Genomic DNA, 18161 nt, shown 5'->3' on the forward strand with positions numbered 1-18161 from the left:
GAGCAGGCCAGCCCCCTTCCTCCTCAGTCTCCCCTCCCAACCCTCCCAACAGTTTCCTCTCCGGGCCCAGGGAGCAATCACAGCTGCCCCGACCCTGGTTTCCTCTGCTGGGAGGGGTTGGGGAGCTGGCCCCCAAAGGGGCCCTGGCTTCCCCCTCCTCTGGGCAGGGCACAGAGAGGCACAGGCTCAGGGAGCAGGGACTGACTTCCTCTTGTCCCAGAACGAGCATGCCTGCCCTTTGCAAGGGGGTTTGGGTCTGTCACGCAGAGGAAACCAAAAGTGGCAAGAGGGAGGGAAGGCAGAGCGACCAATCAAGGGCAGGGTGAGGCGCGAAACCAGCGGGCTCCCCGGGGAGCTGGGCAGAGGCCGGGCCATGGCGGAGCTGCAGCAGCTGCAAGAGTTTGAGATCCCCACAGGCCGGGAGGCCCTGCGGGGCAACCACAGCGCCCTGCTGCGAGTCGCGGACTACTGTGAGAACAACTACGTGCAGGTAGGCAGAGCGGGCACAGGCCCCCACACCCCAGCCCCTGGAGGGGCCCGGAGCCCTTCCCCAGGGCAGGGCCGTGGGAGCCATCCTGACAGGTGCTTGTCCTGGGCCTTGGCTGAGAAAGCCTCCCACTCTAGGCCTTGGCTTCATCCCCGTTCCCCCAGACTTGACCCTGACCCCACATTGCCCAAACCCCTGCTGTGTACCTTCTCTCTCCCAGGGCCTCAGAGATGTCCAGATGGGCAGCTCCACCCCGTCCTGTCATCAGGCCTCACCCCAGGTTCGTCTCCCTCCTGGCCTCCCACTCAAATCCAGAGGCCCCAAAACTTGTCCTCACACACAAGCACTGGTGCCATCATTCCATTTTCAGGCTGGCTCTAGGTGCGACTTCAGAAGAACCTTTCAAACACTACAGCGAACTTGAGATGGACAAGGGGAGGGTTCTTTCCCTGATCCTTGAGGGAGAGCGGAGAGACGTCAGAACAGGCTCGGTAAAGAGACGGCTTCTGACACGGAGGCACCAGGATGGACAACACGACTGCTGGGAGCCGCCTACCAGCAAAAGATGGCTACTGGCATTTTAGACCAGTTTTCTAAATTGTGTGGTTGTCCCTGGACTGCAAATGTAGATTCCTGGGTCAAGGGAAGAGGGGTGATAGAAACTTACAACGATCGGGCACCTCTGTTATTTCATTAATCCTCATGACCACCGTGTGAGACAAGTATTATTATTCCTGTTTCATAGATGAGGAGACAGCAGCACAGGGAGGTGAAGTGGCTCATCTATGGTCACACAGCTTGGAAACGGTAGAGCCGGGCATCAGCCCAGACTCTGAAGCCGAGCTCTCTCTTCTCCACCTTTCCGCCTCCCTCACATGCTGTATGACTTGAAAACAGTTTATCTGCACACTCTGTCCTCAGTTTCCTCTGCCCCTTAAGAGCCTGTACAGGCTAACCCTGGGATCCCTCGGGCAAAACTTCATTTGTCTAACGTCTTCTAACCAAACTGTGAGAAGAGGTACAGGGACCTCCCAGCTCAGTGAGAGTGTTGAAAAAACTAAGAAGAAAAGGAGCAAGTGCTCATGGGAGCACGGCAGATTAAAGAGTCAGTGCTAAGAACAGTGAGAACGCTCTGCAGCCTTCCTCTGGGCAGGCCTGGCGCCCGCATTGCCTCCTCCAGTCCGCACGCCAGTCCAGGGAGGTGAGGACCAGGAGGCTGAGGTTCTGGAACATTTGTTCACTTCCCAAAGGTCTTGTGGCAGAACTTGGATTTGAACCTGTAACTCTAAATCCAGAGCCCACCCCTTCACCTCTAGATGAAAGTGCTGCCCTGGGTAGAATTTCCGTCTGGGTAGATGTGAGCAGCCAGCTTGTAGATGAGAGGGAAGGTGGACGGTAAACCAGCCCCGCTCCTGTGGCACTGGAAGGTATGCTCCTCCTGTCGACAAGGACAGAAACAGTCCTTCTCTCTCCCTCAGTGACCTCTGCACATCTCAAAGGACTCCCGCCCGGATGGGTCCTCATTTGCACACACAGTGTGCACACAGGATTTGGGGTCACAAAGACCTGAGCCCAATCTCCAACTCTGCCACCGACCAACTATCCAATCGGCGGCAAGTTTCCTCTCTGATTCTTATCCCTTCCTCCAAGGGGGTCACATGGGTTAAATGTGATAATGTATTAAAGCATTTAGCCCAGTGCCTGCCCCTTAAGAAGGGCAGGATAAATGGCAGCTGGTACCATTATTATCATTATTGTCATCATCATTCATCAGAAGGATGAAAGACACATGGATAATAAAAGTCAGTTCTAGCAAGGCGAAGCAGCCCCAGCAGAAACACCCAGGGCATTGGAAGCCCTGACCCACACTGGAATCCCTGGACCCCTGCTTCCTTCATGCAGAATGCTAACCGCTAGACCACACAACCAGGGACCTCTCCGGGCTTCTCTGAGGATCTTTGTCTGGGAAGCAAATGGCTAGGAGGGGTTTGCATGAGTTCTCAGAACTGCTCTTAGACAAGGCCTTGTTCCCACGTCCTCTGTCCCCCCACTCAAGCCCCCTCCACCTCAACCAGGTGTCAGGAAACCCATGGGGAAAAGGGGAGGGCAGGCCGGGTCAACTGCAGAGTTCTTGGTCAGGGTCCGTCGAGTTTACAGACGGGGTAATTTGCATGATGAATAAGCAGGCAGCCTGCAAACGGATACCAGACCCTTGTCCCCCCAGATGTAACTTTGGGCCAAGACCAAAGCTGGGGTCAGTAGGCTTCCAGGCTCTAGCCTCCCAGAGCTGGACCCAAGCAGACAGTTTTCCTGTTTGGGCTGACAATTCCACATGCCAGTCCAGGGAGGGGACAGTACAGGAGAGGCCAGCTAAGAAATCTGGGTAGAGACCCGAGGAGTAGTCGCTGCTCCATGTTGGGCCTTTGTTTCCTCATCTATGAAAGGACGGTCTTGAACGCTGAACTTGAAGGAGACCTGCTGTCCTTTCTGGTTTTAACACCCTGGGTTGCTTTCTGCTGATGAAATGTGAATTGCATGCAAATGAACATCTCTCTCCCTCTCTCCCTCTCTCCCTCTCGCTCTCTCTCTCTCTCTCTCTCTCTCTCTGTCTGTCTCTCGCAGTTGGAACAGACGGGCAGGAGGTGCACCCGAGGAGAGAAATACAGGAAGGGCTGCTTAGAAGGTTCTGGGCCTGCCCTTGGGCTCCAGCCTGGCTCGGGCCACACTGGAGCCCCCAGGTCTCTCAGCAGCCTGCTCTGATAGGCTCTAGGACTGCTCTCCTCTGACAGGCCCTGAGGAGCACCCAAGGGCCCTTAGCGAGCAGACCCCAAGGGGCAGCCTTGCGGGTCAGTCCACCGGCCTTGCCCAGACTTGCCCTGGACTCACCCTTGCCCCCCTGGAAAGGTACAGGCTGGAGGGCAGCAACTCCATGACCTGACCTGAGATGAGGAAGCTGCCCCAGGGACCAAATGACCAGAGGAGTTCTGCCCCAGCCTCCACAGGCTGATCCAGGACTGAAAAGAACCTCTTCAGTCTTCAGCCACTCCCTGCCCACCCCTCCCCCACTGACCAGCAATGTGACTCTGGCCAGCACCTGGCACAGTGCCTGGCACACAATAAGAAGATGCCCAGCAAGTGTTTGGGTTCGCATTCAATCCGTTAATTAACTCCCAAATGCATATTTATTAAGTATCGTCTGTGTGTTGGGCACTATTCCAGGATAGGGTATAGAATAAAACAGACCCGCTCCCTGCCCTCACAGCACTCACATTTTAGTGTATGTGTGTGGGGAGGGGGGAATAGATAATAAAGTAAATAGATAAATAATTTCTGATAGTGCTAAGTGCTATGAAGAAAAGAGAACAAGTTAAACATGATAGAGAGTCAATCCAGAAGTAAGCTGGGAGGAATCTTAGGGTGGTAAGGGAAGGTGTCTCTGAGGAGCAGAGACTTAATAAGAAGAAAGATTCTAGAAAGAAGTACAGCAAGTGCAAAGGCCCTGAGGTAGAAACAGTCTTAGCTTGATCGGGAAAGGAAACCCAATGGCTAATGTGGCTGGAGGGCAGTGAGTGAGAGGGGGCGTGGTAAGGGATTCAAGTGAAGACGAAAGCAAGAGCCAGCCTGTGAGGCTCTATATCGGACGTGGTTAGAAGTTTGTGTCTCATTCTCAGTGTATTGGGAAGCTACTGGAGGGAATGAGTGAATGAAGTCACTCTCTGCTGGGCCTCAGTTTCCTTATCTATAAAATGGAGCAGATCATTGGTTCCCACCACCAACCTGCAGACTGGAGCTAAACAAGGAGGACCAGAGTCACCTGGGTTGCTTTTAAAGGCACAGATCCACCGGGCTCACTCCCAGGGAATCCTGGTTAGAAGCTCTGAGATGGGGGCCTGCTGTTAGTTGGTTGGTTTTTAAGCTTGAGAATATCTCCTCCAACCAGAACTGCCTTCCTCTTTCCTTTCCACTCTTCACCTGTTAGCCCCCAAAAGGTCCTCAGGAGGGGGCTGGGGTCAATCCTCAGCTTGACTACTCGAGGATGAGTATCTTTCCCCCCTTGCACCCATTTCCCAGGGCTGCAGATTCACTTTCCTGATGTCCCTGGAGTCCTTCTTACCACAGTCTCATTCCTATGGAAACCAGCTCAAACATCTAGGGGTTGCTGTTTCTGCCAGTTCAGCCCCCACTTTCCCTATACCCTCTCCCATCCCACCCACCGAATCAGGGACCCAGTGGAAGATGCTGCCCTCAGACCAGGGCTGTGTGTATTTCAGGCCACAGACAAGCGGAAGGCACTGGAGGAGACGATGGCCTTTACCACCCAGGCCCTGGCAAGCGTGGCCTACCAGGTGGGCAACCTGGCCGGGCACACACTGCGCATGTTGGACCTGCAGGCGGCCTGCCTGCGGCAGGTGGAAGCCCGCGTGAGCACCCTGGGCCAGGTAAGGGGCATGGGAAGGCTTCTTGCATCGGCTCCCAGCTCTTCAGCCCCAGCTGAAAATATCTTCGGATATTTTCTCTAGCAAAAGTGCTTTCCCGCCTTTCTCCAGATGCCTGAGTGCAACACAGAGGCTTGGCACTTCCCAAGCATTTTGAGCCTTCGTATCTCAGCGGCCATGTCTCAGTGTTGGGCCTTGCTGCCCCACCAGATTAGGAGCTCCCTGAAGGCAGAGCTTTTTCTTTCTCTGAATCCCACCCAGCATGGCAGAAAGCAGGTTCTACCAATCACTGTGGCTGCAGAGTAGAGGAAAGAGGCACATGGATCCTGTTCCCAGCTAAACACAGGCGGTAACTTCATAAATGCCCTAGACCCAGAGTGCTTGCTTGGCAAGGTCCTCTTCAGCCCCGGAAGCACTGCCATCACCATACAGTGCCCCCCACCCATTTAGCATACACACCCTCCTCCTTCCTTCCTGGATCCTTGGCCGAGGAATCGCCCCATGAACCACATGCACAGATCCAGTTACACATGGGCCTGGCCCGCACATCATCCACGTGTTCAATGTGGGGTGTGTCTTTTCCGCTGGCCCCAGCAGGCCAGCGTTCCCACCCGCTCCAGGCTGTACGTTTCTCCACAGAACATCACAAGAGGAAGTTAATTCACTTATTTGTCCCCCAAAAGAGAGAGCTGATCCAGCCACGAATCCCAGCCACCTCCCTGTCACCCGCTCTGTTCTGAGCCAGCCAAGTGGTTGAGTCTCTTCCCAGCCCCCCCGGGATGCTGTGTTTTCTCTTTTCCTCTGGTTCCTGCTCGGCTAATAATAACCTTCATTTTCTTCCACCAGGAAGTTGCTCCAAGTAGTTCCATCCTCTCCTGGCAGTTCTTTTCCCAAGTGCCGTGTGTGGCCTTGGGGACAGAACTCACTCTTTGTCTAGACCTCACTGCCTCCCAGGGTCCCTGTCCCCACCCCAAAGTCTCTGTCCTCTTCCTCCCTTAAGGGGAAGGGTGCTGTACAGAGGCTGCCCCACTGTTACCCCAAACCCTGTCATCCAGATGGTGAACATGCATATGGAGAAGGTGGCCCGAAGGGAGATCGGCACCTTAGCCGCTGTCCAGCGGCTGCCCCCCGGCCAGAAAGTCATCCCCCCTGAGAGCCTACCTCCCCTCACGCCCTACTACAGGAGACCCCTCAACTTCGGCTGCCTGGATGACATTGGCCATGGGATCAAGGTACAGAGATGAGCCCCTCCCTTCTCCACAACGCGCCCTCTTCTGCCTCACGGCTCCCTTCTCTCCAGCTCCCCACTTCTCTTCCACATCCATTTTCTTGTCCTAACCTGCAGCCCCTTTCTTTCCTCACTCCCTGAGGCCATCACCCTAAGCCTCCCTTACTCTCCAGGTCCTCCTTATGGGAGGAGCCCCTCCTCCTTAAAAGTCCTCATGACCCTCTCCCCCACCCTAATAACTGGCCTTTACCCTGTACTCAGACAATCTGCTGAGTGACATTTGAACACCCCCGCCCTGCGGGTGCTAGGCGTGAGTGTGAGGGGAAGAGAGGGAAGGGAGGATGTGGGGGTGTGCATGAGAATGGCTCCCCAGCCACATGAGAACAGCGACTTCCTCTGTCTGGAGGTTTGAGGTCACAGCACTGAACAGTCACCCCAGAGCCCCTGTTGGGTGGGAAGGGGCGGGGATGCAGCCACCCAAGGGGGACATAGCGAAGAGAGGGGAGCATAACTCTGGCATTCTATCCTCAGCCCACCTCCCTCTGAGAGGTGAGAGAAGATGCACACACACAGAGACACACACACTGGATCCCATTTTGTCAATTCCTGTCCTCACACTGCAACATTTCAGATTAGACTGAAGCTCTCCTGTATCTGAATGACCCTCTGATATCTTCAGCATACCATCTCCCCAAAAAGGGGGCACTACACTCCCTCCTTCAGTCACCAGGCCTCCCCACCAGTAAGTTCTTCCTATTGTCCAACTTAAATTCTTTATGCTTCAGCTCAGGTCCCGCTTGTCCCTAGTGAAGTATAGCGAACAGGGAACACCATTCCCCCTGAACCCACTCTTGGGCAACCCCATCAGTGACAGAGGTGCTGTCCCGCCTGGGGGTTTGCACCTGGTCATTTCTACACTCTACTCTAAATGTTCTGCTCCTCTCTGTCCTGAACTCCCAGAGTCAGTTCCACAGGCCTGCAAGGACAGGTGGGACATTTCTAAGCACCGCGGTCCTCTCCTTTCCCCAACTCCCTCCTCAGCCTGCGCTGGGGTTGGGGGTCTAATCAGATTAGTGACCACCGAGCTGGGCACTGAGAAGCTTGAGAAGCGGGGTGGGGATGCTGAGCCCACTCAGCCGCTGAGGCCTTGCAGAGGAAGTGGCCTGCAGACCGTGTCTGTGCTCCGAGGTTTCCGGGCAGATTTGAGGCCCAGGCCCCAGGGCCCAGGCGCGGCAAGAGGGGGTGGGGTGGAGTGGGGTGAGGTGGGGTGGGGTGGGAGAGGGGGCTGGGAAGTGGAAGTGGGAACTTGCTGTGCCCGCCCTCCCCCTCCCAGTTCTTGTCCGCCCCTCCCCCATTTCCTCTCTGGGATGAGGGGGGCTATTGGGGGGGCCCCCATAGATGTCAGCCCCGCCTCTGCTCCCCCGCAGGATCTGAGCACGCAGCTGTCGCGGACTGGGACCCTGTCTCGAAAGAGCATCAAGGCGCCTGCCACACCCGCCTCTGCCACCCTGGGGTGAGACCCCACCTCGATCCAAAGCAGCCCTACTCCGTCCCGAAACTCGACTCCCCCACCCCCCTCAACGCGGGCCCCAAACTTCCTCTTACACCAGCTGCCCCCTCCCCGCACCCGACCCCTGCTGCCCAGAAGCCTTCCTCCTGCCTGACGACACCCCGCACCCCACCCCCCCGCCCCCCAGGAGACCGCCGCGGGTTCCGGAGCCCGTGCAGCTCCCGGTGTTGCCCGATGGCAAACTCTCAGCCGCCTCATCTGCTTCTTCTCTGGCCTCGGCCGGGTGAGCCCAAGTCCAAGTGCGGGGTGGCGAGGGGAGGGGTTGAGAGGGTCCTCCTGCCAATTGTCATGGTGACTACTAGGGTTGAGGGGACTCCGGATCACAGGGGCGGGGCCGGTTGGGGGATGCTGAATTAGGGAAGTTGTCCTCCAACCTAGACGAGCCCCGCTTTCTCTGGTCTTCAGCAGCGCCGAAGGTGTCGGTGGGGTCTCCACGACCAAGGGGCAGGCAGCACCCCCACCCCCACCTCTCCCCAGCTCCACGGCCCCACCTCCTCCACCAGCTGCCTCTGACCTCTTCCTGCTGCCCCCTCCGCTGGAGGAACTGTCCCTGCCCCCGCCAGGTAAGGAGCTCCGCCCTCTCCTCCTAGCTCAGCCTTTCTTACCTCCCCATACTCCTCCCCACCCCACCCCTCTTGGATCTAATCGGACCCACGTCTATGAAAGGCTTGTCCACGGGAGAGGTCATGGGAGAGAAAGGAGAGGAAGCGGGCAGAGGAACTAACATAACTTGGCACCTGCTTTATACCAGGCCCTGGATTTGAAGCTTCTCATCCGTTTTCTCACTTAAACTTAACACCCTAAGAGGATCTTCACATTCCCATTTAACAGAGGAGGAAGCTAAGGCTGAGAGGTTAAATTCAGTGACTTGCCCAAGGGTCACCCAGCTAAGTGGCAGTGTCTGACTTACACTGTTCAACGTTTTAGTGTTTACTGAACACCTGCTACTTGTCAGAGGCATTGTGGGAGGACCAGGATGGGCAGGGCTGGAGGAAGATTACATAACATGGGGAGAGCCTGGGGCCCTGCTCTTGAACAGTCAAGTTTCCTGGGGCTGGTGGAGGGGTTCCCTGTGTCCCACTCACAGCCCCTCTGCTTCCCTCCCAGCCCCAGAGCTGCCCCTGCCCCTGGACCTGCCCCCTCCTCCACCTCTGGATGTAGATGAGTTGGGGCTGCTGCCTCCACCCCCACCAGGCTTTGAACGGGAAGAGCCCAGCTGGGTCCCTGCTACATACTTGGAGAAAGGTACCTGACTCCTGGGAATGAAGGGCACCAGGGTTCTCCCTACTCTTCTACCCTAGAGGCATTCAGCCCCCCACCCCCGCACATATTTTCTCATGAAATGAGCAAGTTGAGAGCCACTGGCCTGGTAGATATTAAGTGAATTGGGGAGGGGTCCCAGGGCTTGGGAGAAGGACCGCCTGCCCCACTCCCTGCAGCCTTCTCCCCTAGATGCTCGCTAGAGTCCAGTATGTGGGCCCCTGCATCCCCACGATGGGGCAGGACGAACATCTCACAGCAGCCTCTCCTCCTGTCCTGCAGTGGTGACACTGTACCCATACACCCGCCAGAAGGACAACGAGCTCTCCTTCTCTGAGGGAACCATCATCTGCGTCACCCGCCGCTACTCCGATGGCTGGTGTGAGGGTGTCAGCTCAGAGGGGACTGGATTCTTCCCGGGGAACTATGTGGAGCCCAGCTGCTGACAGCCTGGGACTCTCTGGGCTGCTAACCCAGGCTCTGCCCTGAGCAGCCTCTGGAGCCCCGGGCCAAAGCCAGCTCCAAGATCAAGGCTGGACTAGGTCTGCCCGCCTCTTGGGCTGTGAGCTGTGTCCGCTCCTTCCCCCTACTGCGGTGGGAAGGGGTCCTGGGGAGAGAGAGGAGATACCCAGAGGCCTGCTCCAGACAGGAAAGAACTGAAAGACAAGGAGTTTGGTGACCTTGTCCACAGAGGACCCCTACTCTGTGCAGGGCGGGGTCTCCAGCTGCAAGTGCCAGCTTTGAATAAAACTCTGACCCTCTTGATAATTGCCCTGCAGGGCTAGGGGGCAGAGAGGAGGGATTGAAAGGCATCCCAGTTCTAAGGCTCCTGCTAATTACGGAGCCACCCTCTGCCTGCCGCTAGCAGCAGTGTCTCTCCCATCTCTTCGGTCCTCATTAGGTGCCCTCTGCACTAGACCTCTGATGCCCCTCAGCAATGACTGACTGCACCTTGTTCTTTTGCCTGTTGCCTGCTGTGTGTTATGTGTTCAGTGTTGGTTCCTGAAGCCGGGCACTCTCCAAGAGTGGGGACTAACTCCCTCACTTAAGTGGGGCTCTCTGAGAGCAGAGACCACCTCACCCTCACCCCTTAGACTGCGGCGCGAGAGATCTCAGTCACCTCTTCCCCCTTCACCTCCTTTATAGCTCTAAAACATCAAAGAGGGAGGAGGGGCTTGGGTTTTGCTGGCTCTGCTTTAAAATATCAAGGCCTTCTGACCCACCGCGGAGGTGGGGGGCGCAGAGGGCCCAGCCCGCGAGGCGACTTTGGTAAAATCCCTGGTCTCTTGCTGCATAGACGAGGCTGGGGTGCGAGGAGACACTGTCGCACGCTGCGAGGTCCCTTGCTGGCCGGACAGTGTGCTACCTCGTTCCACCACCAGGAGGCGACTGTTCCCTCTGGCTTTTTTTCCTTTGGGGATGCTGGCGGGGTGGGTGGGGGAAGAGAGGCAAGAAGAAAAGGGATAGAAGGTGGGGTCGCGGTAGGTGAAGCAGGATCTAGGCCTGGGGACTTGGGCGGGGAGCCGGGTGCAGCCGGGAGGATTTCGGGATCTGGAAGAGGGGAGGTTACACGGCCCGAGGCAGCGGTTAAAGCAGCGGGACACGTTTCTTCTCTCCCCTCCCAGGGAACCCAGTCCTCCCAGTTTGGAGGACAAGGTTTTTAGAAACACTGCTGCCTTCCCCGGTATGCGCACCTCCCCGGTGGGGCCAGACTCCAGAATAATTGTTTTGCAGAGGAACTGGGCGGGGCAGCCGAACTGGGTTAACTGCATAGATAGGGGCTGTCCGAACTCCCGCCCCCAGCCCCCAAATGGACAAGCCCGGAATTCCAGAAATTCCCAGAGGGACACACCGAAGCGAAAGGGAAAAGGGAATTAAAAAAACTAGGTTTGTCTTTCCCGATCTCCCCCCTCCTCGCCCCTTCCCCGCCCGGGCGCCCCCCGCAGGCCGCCGTCCTCAGGACGTCTTCAGCACCTGCTGCAGATGCACGCGCACGTCGGCGGCCGTTTCCCAGGGCACCACAGTGGCGCGGAAAGAGCTGGGCTCGGCCTTCTGCGCCTCCTGGATAAGGCGGTGCATGGGGTACCCGCGGCGCGGGAAGGCCACGTCGCCGCCCGCCAGCAGCCCCGTGGGGCAGAAGTCATTGGCGCCGTCGCCCACGTAGAAAAGGCGCTCGAAGTGCACGCCGTCGTGGGCCCGCTCGCGCAGGTAGTCGCTGAGCACCTTGTGCTTGCACATGTTGGCGGGGCAGCGCGCGCAGCTGTGCGTGTGGAAGGGCCGCAGCGCCAGTAGCCCCCGCGCGTCGGGCCCCGCCGGGTTGCTGAAGATGCGGCGGAACAGGCCGTGGTGGCCGGCGGCGCGTAGCGCGCTCTCCACGCCGAAGGTGTTGGCATCGGAGATGAGAATAACCTCGAAGCTGGCGCCCTGCTTGGCCACAAACTGCAGCAGGTCGCCCATGCCTGGCGACAGGGGGATGGCCTCGTAGATGGCACGCAGGTCCCGCGGCCGCACGCCCTGCTCGCCCAGGTACTTGAAGACGCGCTGCATGTACTCGTTGTAGAAGCCCTCGCGGTAGGTGGCACGCAGGCTCTCCGGCAGCCGCTGGCCCGGCGCGGCGCGCACGATCGAGTCGTCGCTGTTTTCGTCCACGATAGTCTCGTCGAAGTCGAAGGTCAGGAGGAAGCGCGGCGCGCCCTGCGCGGCCATCCCGCCGTCCTGGGAGCAGGGAGGAGAAGAGCAGGAGGAGGAGGAGAGAGCAAGCGAGAGGGGGCGCGGCGGGAGCCGGCCCGGGAGAGGCTGGTTAGCGGGCCACGGCCAGAGGCGCTGGCACGTCCAAGACCTGAGGAGGACCCAAAGCTGGTTAACCTAGGCGGAGTAGCCACGGCCGCCGCCGCCCCCCGCCCAGCCTTCCCTGCCGCCCCTGCCCCCGATCCCCCTCCCTGACCTCCCTTCTCGGCACCTCTTAGTTAACTGCGTTGGAGTTTATCCTCAGAGGACCATCCTCCTTCCGAACTCAGAAGGGCATCCTTGGCACCTGTTTCTGCTACTCTCATCTGGGGCCATTGGGGCTTAACAAGGGTCAGCTTAAAAATGGGGAAAAGCAGCTTCCAAGGGGTCACCCCTTCGGGGAGGTTTCTGGACTAGACTGTGCTAGAGACTTCTAGTGACTCCTGTTGTTGGTGTAGCTACCGGGAGGGTGGAGGGAGCTCTCCACTCCCTTCTTCCCTAACATAGTCAAGGGAACCACCCATTCACCCAACCGGAGCAGCCTCCTCATTCCCCTCTGGACCAGGCCGAGCTGATGGCAGGTGGGACTGTGGTGGACAATAAGAAGCCAGGCTCCAGGGAAGTCTTGTTGGCACCGTCCAAGACATGTGGACGATGAGTGCTGGGTCCTCAGGCCTGGATAGGAGCTAAGGGCTGGGCCTGGAGAGTTAGGTGCCTGGGTGTCTGTCCTGGCCAGACAACTGGATTTTAGCTCTTGGAATAACCAGGTAAGTGATTTGACCACACAAGACTCAGGAAGGCTCTCTGGGAGCTGCTTCTAGCCAGATGGCACTGGGCAGGGGTCTAGGGATGGGATACAGCTTCTCTGGGGAGTTTTAGGACCCTGTGCTGACAGGTCATCACTAGTCACTTGCCAATTCCCTGTGTCAGCGGGTGGGGTTTCTGCCAGAGTCCGAAGCAGGCGGGCAGCAGGAGAAGCAGTGGGGCTTGGGAAGGTAGGAGCCTCCCGCACCAGGCGGCGACATACCTGGGAGACAGGTAAGAAAGAGGAAAGAGAGCAGCGGTGGCTGAAAAGGCAGGGGAGGAGGGAGAAGGTAGTGTAGACATGCAGACATGAGGCAGCAGTGGGGAAGGAGGGGGCTAGGGGGAAGTCATGCTAGGGGAGCGCAGAGACAGACTGGACAGGAAGACGGAGTGGGGGTGGGGACTCCAGGAAGTGGAGATCTTGGGCCAGAGTCATGTTGATGGGGGCCATGGGAGAGGACGGGGGACAACAGGGCAAGTGTGAGGGCACGAAGAAAGGCAAGCAAATGGAGACAGCAGAATCCCTCGGCAGCCTGTCCCTCCCACCTTTGCCTGACAGCAGCTGTAGGGGACAGAGGGGCAGAGTGAGCAGATCAGGTCCACCTTCAGCATATCCATCACACTGCCTTTCTCCCTCCCAGCCTCCCACCCCAATGATCTGAGATGGAACCACTCTTCTTTCTGCTTTCTTCCTAACTCCCTCTCTAATATCCCTGTGATGTTTATGGCCGAGCACATCTTGTGAGACAGAAGTCCAAGCTCCTCATTTCAGAGCTGGGATTTGAACCTGGCTATCTGCCTCGCTAATAGAACCATCCCTTTGACCTCAACCCTAGAGACGCTCTCTGCTCTCACCAACGTCCATCTGGGTGTCTCAGTGGCCCAGCACCACTGGAGTTGAGGATGTAAAGTATCAGGACCCCACGCCTGGGAAGGAAGCTTCCAGGGATTAGTGGAGGCCCAGTAGAGGGGAGGGAAAGCCTAAAAGGGGCTCAGCAGGGCTCTTCCCACTCCGGGATGGGAATGTAGGGGCTGAGGCCTCATCCTAAGAGACCCCTGGAGGGCCCCACTTACCCTAGACAGGCATCGGAGGCCAGCAACTGGAAAACACCCACTCATTGTCGGTGCATCACCCTGAGCAGCACCTGTAGGGACTCCGTTGGCCTCCAGGCGTCGTCCAGAGCTCCTGACAACCACACAAGGTCCGTGTGAGGGTGCCCAGTCATCTGGCTCTGTTTCCACTACTAATGCCCACCTGGCCCCATCCCCTCTGCTGAGCCCCAGGAGCCACTCCCAGGGGCTCCGTAAAAACAACCCCTCAAACAGGCATAGCACTTACAGACCACAAAGCCCTTGCTAGGCATCCTCTTACAACCCCCTACAATGCTGGAGAGGTTAGGGATGATATTGATGGAGACCCAGAGAGGGACACCGACTTGCTCAAAGGTCACCCACTGTAAGTGGCAGAGACAGATCTCAAAACCAGATCTCAGAGTCTGAGACCAGAGCTTTTTTCTCCAGTATGACCACTTCCCCTTTCTTGTATGCGGTACCTCACAGTTTACAGATCACCTTCTTTCATATTCTCTCAGTGCCCGTCACAGTCCCATGAATGCAGCAGATGAGAAGGGCTCAGGGAGGCAGAGCCGGGTTCACGAACACCTGGCCACAGCCTTGCCTGCCCTCTGCCCTCAAAAGGGAAGAGGCAGATGACCAGGCTCACTGTACCCCAGCTGGGGGGCCAGGACCCCTGGGCACCACAGGTGATCCGGGACTGGCCTCCCTGGTGCTTTCCGGGGCCCAGGAGTCAGACAGGAGAGTCAGGGTGAAATTTCTGCCCAACTTTGCTGTGTGGCTTTGGGGACAGGTTTGGCTTTGTGGGCCTTCACCAACTACAAAGGACACACCTACAGCCCCTAGTGCCTCCCTACGCACACCCCACCCTCCACCCTGGGGTGACACAGAGACCTGAGGCAGCTGGGACAGGTCTGGAAAGAGCCAGGAGACTAGACCAGGGAAAGGAGCAAAGGTCTGGCTGGCTGCTGCCCTCTGGTGGTGACAGCAGGTGACACTGGAAACCCTTCTGACTTTCTCAAGGTGACACTCTCCCCAGACCATCCCAGGACAGCAGGGGGAAGCTACTGTCCCCAAGACAGAGACTGGGACATCCCAGGAGCAGGGCACAGGTCGGAGGGCCTGTGGGAGGGCCTCTCTCACCTTCCATCTCGAATTACCCCCTCCCTGCCCACTCAGACCACTCGTGCATTAAACCCTGTGGTAAGGATGGGATGTGGGTCTCAGCCTTTGCGCTAAGAATTTTTCATCTAGGAATTGGGGGAGGTGGCCAAAGCTGAACGGGGCAGTGGGCAAAAAGGGAGAGGAGAGACACGTCCAGGAGAAGGTGGGAGCGAAGGGGAGCGAGGCATGGGACGCGGGAATGGCATGTTTTGGAGGGTGGGAGGGCTATCCCCAGGCCCCATCTGGAGGCAGTTCCAGCCTTCCAGAGTCCTGGCTAATATCACACGTCCGCCCTGGGCCAGGTGAGTCTGAGGAGAAAGGTCAGGGGATGCCCCTCCCGCTGTAAAAGCAAACAGGACGGACACGTGCCGGGCACGGGGCACAGCGAGGGTCAGATGCAAAGATGCACAGGGCCTCTGGCGCCACCCGGAGAGCAAGCTTCCTTGTTTTGCCCTTGTTTCTTTGTCTTTCTTTTATTTGGTGGAATATTCTATTGCAATATCATGCTCAAAACTTCCCATTTCTCATAGCAAAACACATAAGTTATGTTTTTTTCATCTAACAATAGTATTTAGGGAAATTGGTTAAACATTTATTGTTTGGTGAGTCGCCCTTGTTTCTTTCAGTCCCCAGAGCAGAGAGCCAGGCATCCTGAGTGAGTTTCTTCCCCTGGAACCTGAGAAGGCCATGCTGTGACACCCCACCCTTACAAAATAGTCAGAGGGACCCGGGGTCCCGTGGGAATCTGGCCCCTGTGACATTCAGAAAGGTTACTCACCTCTGGCAGCTTTGTCCTGAGTGATCAAATCCTTTTGTGGTCACCAGAAAGAGTCCCTCAGAGAAAAGGGGGACAGGATCTCCGAGCTTCTCGCACAGGCTAGAGCAGAGGGGAGAGCGGGTTGCTTAGGGGCGGCAGGCAGTCCCTATTCTAGTCCAGTCCCATCTAAAAGTGGCGCCTGCCTCCCTGACCCCACACAGGATCACGAATTCCTCCCTGCTTCCTCCTGGCTTTTACACAAAAGCTCCTAGATGACATCTATGGGAATGGGCTGGGAGGGTCCCCTGGGGATGGGGGAGGGAAACGGGCCTCTCTTTGGCATCAGCCCTAAGTTTGAAATTCCCCTCTTAATGGATGGAGCCCTTGAGACGGTTTGGAAACAGTTTTCCACCGGAAATGTGCAGGATGGGGATGGGGGAGAGGACCCCAGAGATACCACAGGAACAAGCTGTCTGCCCAAGACCAAGTCTCCTTGTATCAATCACTAGAAATCACATTCAGCCACTAAGCTGGAATTCTCTCCCTCCCTCAGATAGCACTCCCAAACTTCACCGTGGTCTCTTCCCTGCTCACGACTGCCAGCAGCAGATAGGAAAAACAGAGGCCCAGAGAGGTCAAGCTAATATCCTGGGGGTCACACAGCATCAGAATCATATTTAGAACTCAGGGGTCTCTGGTGCCTCTTGGGAAAATCGCAGCCAGAGCTTCCTCTATTGCCCTGGAGACTCCCTTAGGCTGTGAGCTTGCTGTCCTGACTAGCTGGTGGCGATGACCCGCAGTTATGGGGCCAGCGAGGAAGCTGGGACCAGGAGTCACCTCGGGGCTCGCCCTGCCTGGGTGAACAAGCCGGGAGGGGATCCTCACTGGGCAGGGAGGTGGCAGCTGCCGGTGGAGTTGGGGGAGAGATATTTTTAGAGGTGGCTGGAAAGCAGGCTCTCTGGCACACCCCCAGCTGGCGGGAGCTTCGCTCCAATGCGGGGCGGGGGGTGCGCAGCTTAGGGAGCCGAGGGGAGCCCAGGGAACTCGTGGGTGGCAGGGAGCAAGGAGGCACAGATTCCTTCGCTTTGTCCGAGTACGGGGAGGGAGAGATACCCGGGCACCACCTTCCTGGATAGGGGAAAGAAGGGGGACTCATTCCTCCGCTCCAGGGACGCCCCCGCTGACACACGCGTGAAGGAGCGCCCTCAAACTCCACACAGCCCCCACCCCACACTGGGACCCCAGCCCTCCCCTACCTCGGAGAGCCCAGGACTCACGTGGGGAGCGGCGGCGGCCGAGGTCTGCCCCGGCTGAGTTTGGATTGCAAAGAGTGGGAAAAGGGGCTAGCTGAGGTATTTGGACGCAGGATGGAGCTAGGGGTGCTTACGGGAATTGGGGGGGACGCGGTGTCTTAGCCACCCCCGTATTTCTGGGCTCCGGCTCACGAGTCCCTCCAGTCCCAAGGGGCCGTGGATGATGTGCGTCTGGGCCGTCCTCTCCGCCTGCCCCCCATCCCCCCGGGCCGCCGCCGCGTCCCCTTTAAATGCCCGGGAGCCGGAGCCGGAGCCGGAGCCGCGGCTAGCGCTGCGGCAGCCGCAGCACCCGGGCCCTCCGCAGTCCCCGCACGTCACAAGCGACTGTCCAATCACTGCGGCGCCGGCGCACATCAAAGGGGCGGGCCGCCCGCGGGCCACGCCTCCCGGCTGCCCCGGAGACTCCCGGAGCGCCCGCGAAGGTGGGATGGGACGCAAGGGGAGAGGGTAGGAGGGCGGAGAGGGGGCGCACCCCTTCAGAGGAGCGTGGTGGGGGCACCTGCCTTAGGGCGGCTGCGGGGCTCTCCAGAAGTCCCCGCCCATACACCTGGCAGTGCCAGGGCTGTGGACTTTCTCAACCGCCGCCTTCAGGGCTCTGATCTCTGAGATTTGCAGAAATGCACCCCCACCTCCAGCCCCTCGTTCCGTTCTTGGCTCCTGAGCCAGGTGGTAAGCACCGGTTGACCCAGCCCAGGAAGGGCAGTTCCTCTGTTTCTCTCCCCTGTGTGCCCTCTGCCCTCCAGGCGGAGCCACAGCGCCCCGCCCCGCCCTGCCCTTGGGACACTCCCCGGCCCCCCACCCCCACCCCCGCCCGTTACAGGTTACAGAGGACTGCCGGCCGGGAAAGGGACTCTCCCATTCCCCTACTCTGTCCACAGGGTTGGGCGACCGCCCAACAGTTTGCCCCTTTGCAAGTGGGGTTGTAAATAAAAAACCCACTTTCTCCTCTGCTTCCTAGGAGTCCGTTCCCAGCCACACTCCCCTCCTCCCTTTCTGCCCTCCCAGCCTGGTGGGGAGGAGAAAGAAAGGCACACTGGACTCATGGGGTCACAAAGGGGCTGTGTGGGTGGGGAGAACGGAGGTGCCCCCAGGCCTGGGTCGAACTTCGGTCCTCCCTTGGTCTCCCCGTGCTCCACTCCTCGAAGATAGCCGGCGAATTTCAAGGCCCTGAGTGATCTGGAAGCCGATGGGGCTGGAAACCAGAGAGGGAGCCAGGGTCAGCAAGGAACTACCCTCATCTCTGTGCTGGGGGCTAGGAGGGCATTAATAGACAAGACAAATGTGTGCCGTGTTTCCACATGTGCACAGGGGAACCAACGCTTTAAAGCTGCAAACCTGCTC

At 58.1% G+C, this 18161-nt stretch overlaps 2 protein-coding genes across 13 annotated transcripts; one reads left to right on the forward strand and one right to left on the reverse strand.

Moving 5' to 3' along the window:
• The first annotated feature begins 30 nt into the window (after positions 1-30).
• Positions 31-9943, forward strand: ABI3 (ABI family member 3). Of its 2 annotated transcripts, none has more exons than XM_070560614.1 (8): positions 31-490; positions 4759-4926; positions 5979-6155; positions 7579-7664; positions 7849-7944; positions 8127-8284; positions 8829-8966; positions 9264-9943. In XM_070560614.1, exons 1-8 carry the CDS (start codon positions 374-376, stop codon positions 9425-9427), a joined length of 1104 nt encoding a protein of 367 aa, XP_070416715.1. In that variant the 5' UTR covers positions 31-373; the 3' UTR covers positions 9428-9943. The 2 variants fall into 2 exon arrangements, with proteins under 2 accessions (XP_070416715.1, XP_070416716.1); XM_070560615.1 differs by having other exon boundaries at positions 37-490; positions 8130-8284.
• Positions 9944-10104: 161 nt separating this feature from the next.
• Positions 10105-17364, reverse strand: PHOSPHO1 (phosphoethanolamine/phosphocholine phosphatase 1). Of its 11 annotated transcripts, none has more exons than XM_070560616.1 (6): positions 16895-17146; positions 15529-15627; positions 13587-13698; positions 12623-12735; positions 10956-11820; positions 10105-10403 (listed from the first exon to the last, which is right to left on the reverse strand). In XM_070560616.1, exons 3-6 carry the CDS (start codon positions 13629-13631, stop codon positions 10344-10346), a joined length of 1083 nt encoding a protein of 360 aa, XP_070416717.1. In that variant the 5' UTR covers positions 13632-13698; positions 15529-15627; positions 16895-17146; the 3' UTR covers positions 10105-10343. The 11 variants fall into 11 exon arrangements, with proteins under 11 accessions (XP_070416717.1, XP_070416720.1, XP_070416718.1 ...); XM_070560619.1 differs by having other exon boundaries at positions 16785-17146; XM_070560617.1 differs by having other exon boundaries at positions 16764-17111.
• Positions 17365-18161: the final 797 nt, after the last annotated feature.

The sequence above is a fragment of the Equus przewalskii genome, chromosome 10 (genome assembly GCF_037783145.1).
Source record: "Equus przewalskii isolate Varuska chromosome 10, EquPr2, whole genome shotgun sequence".
NCBI lineage: Eukaryota > Metazoa > Chordata > Mammalia > Perissodactyla > Equidae > Equus > Equus przewalskii.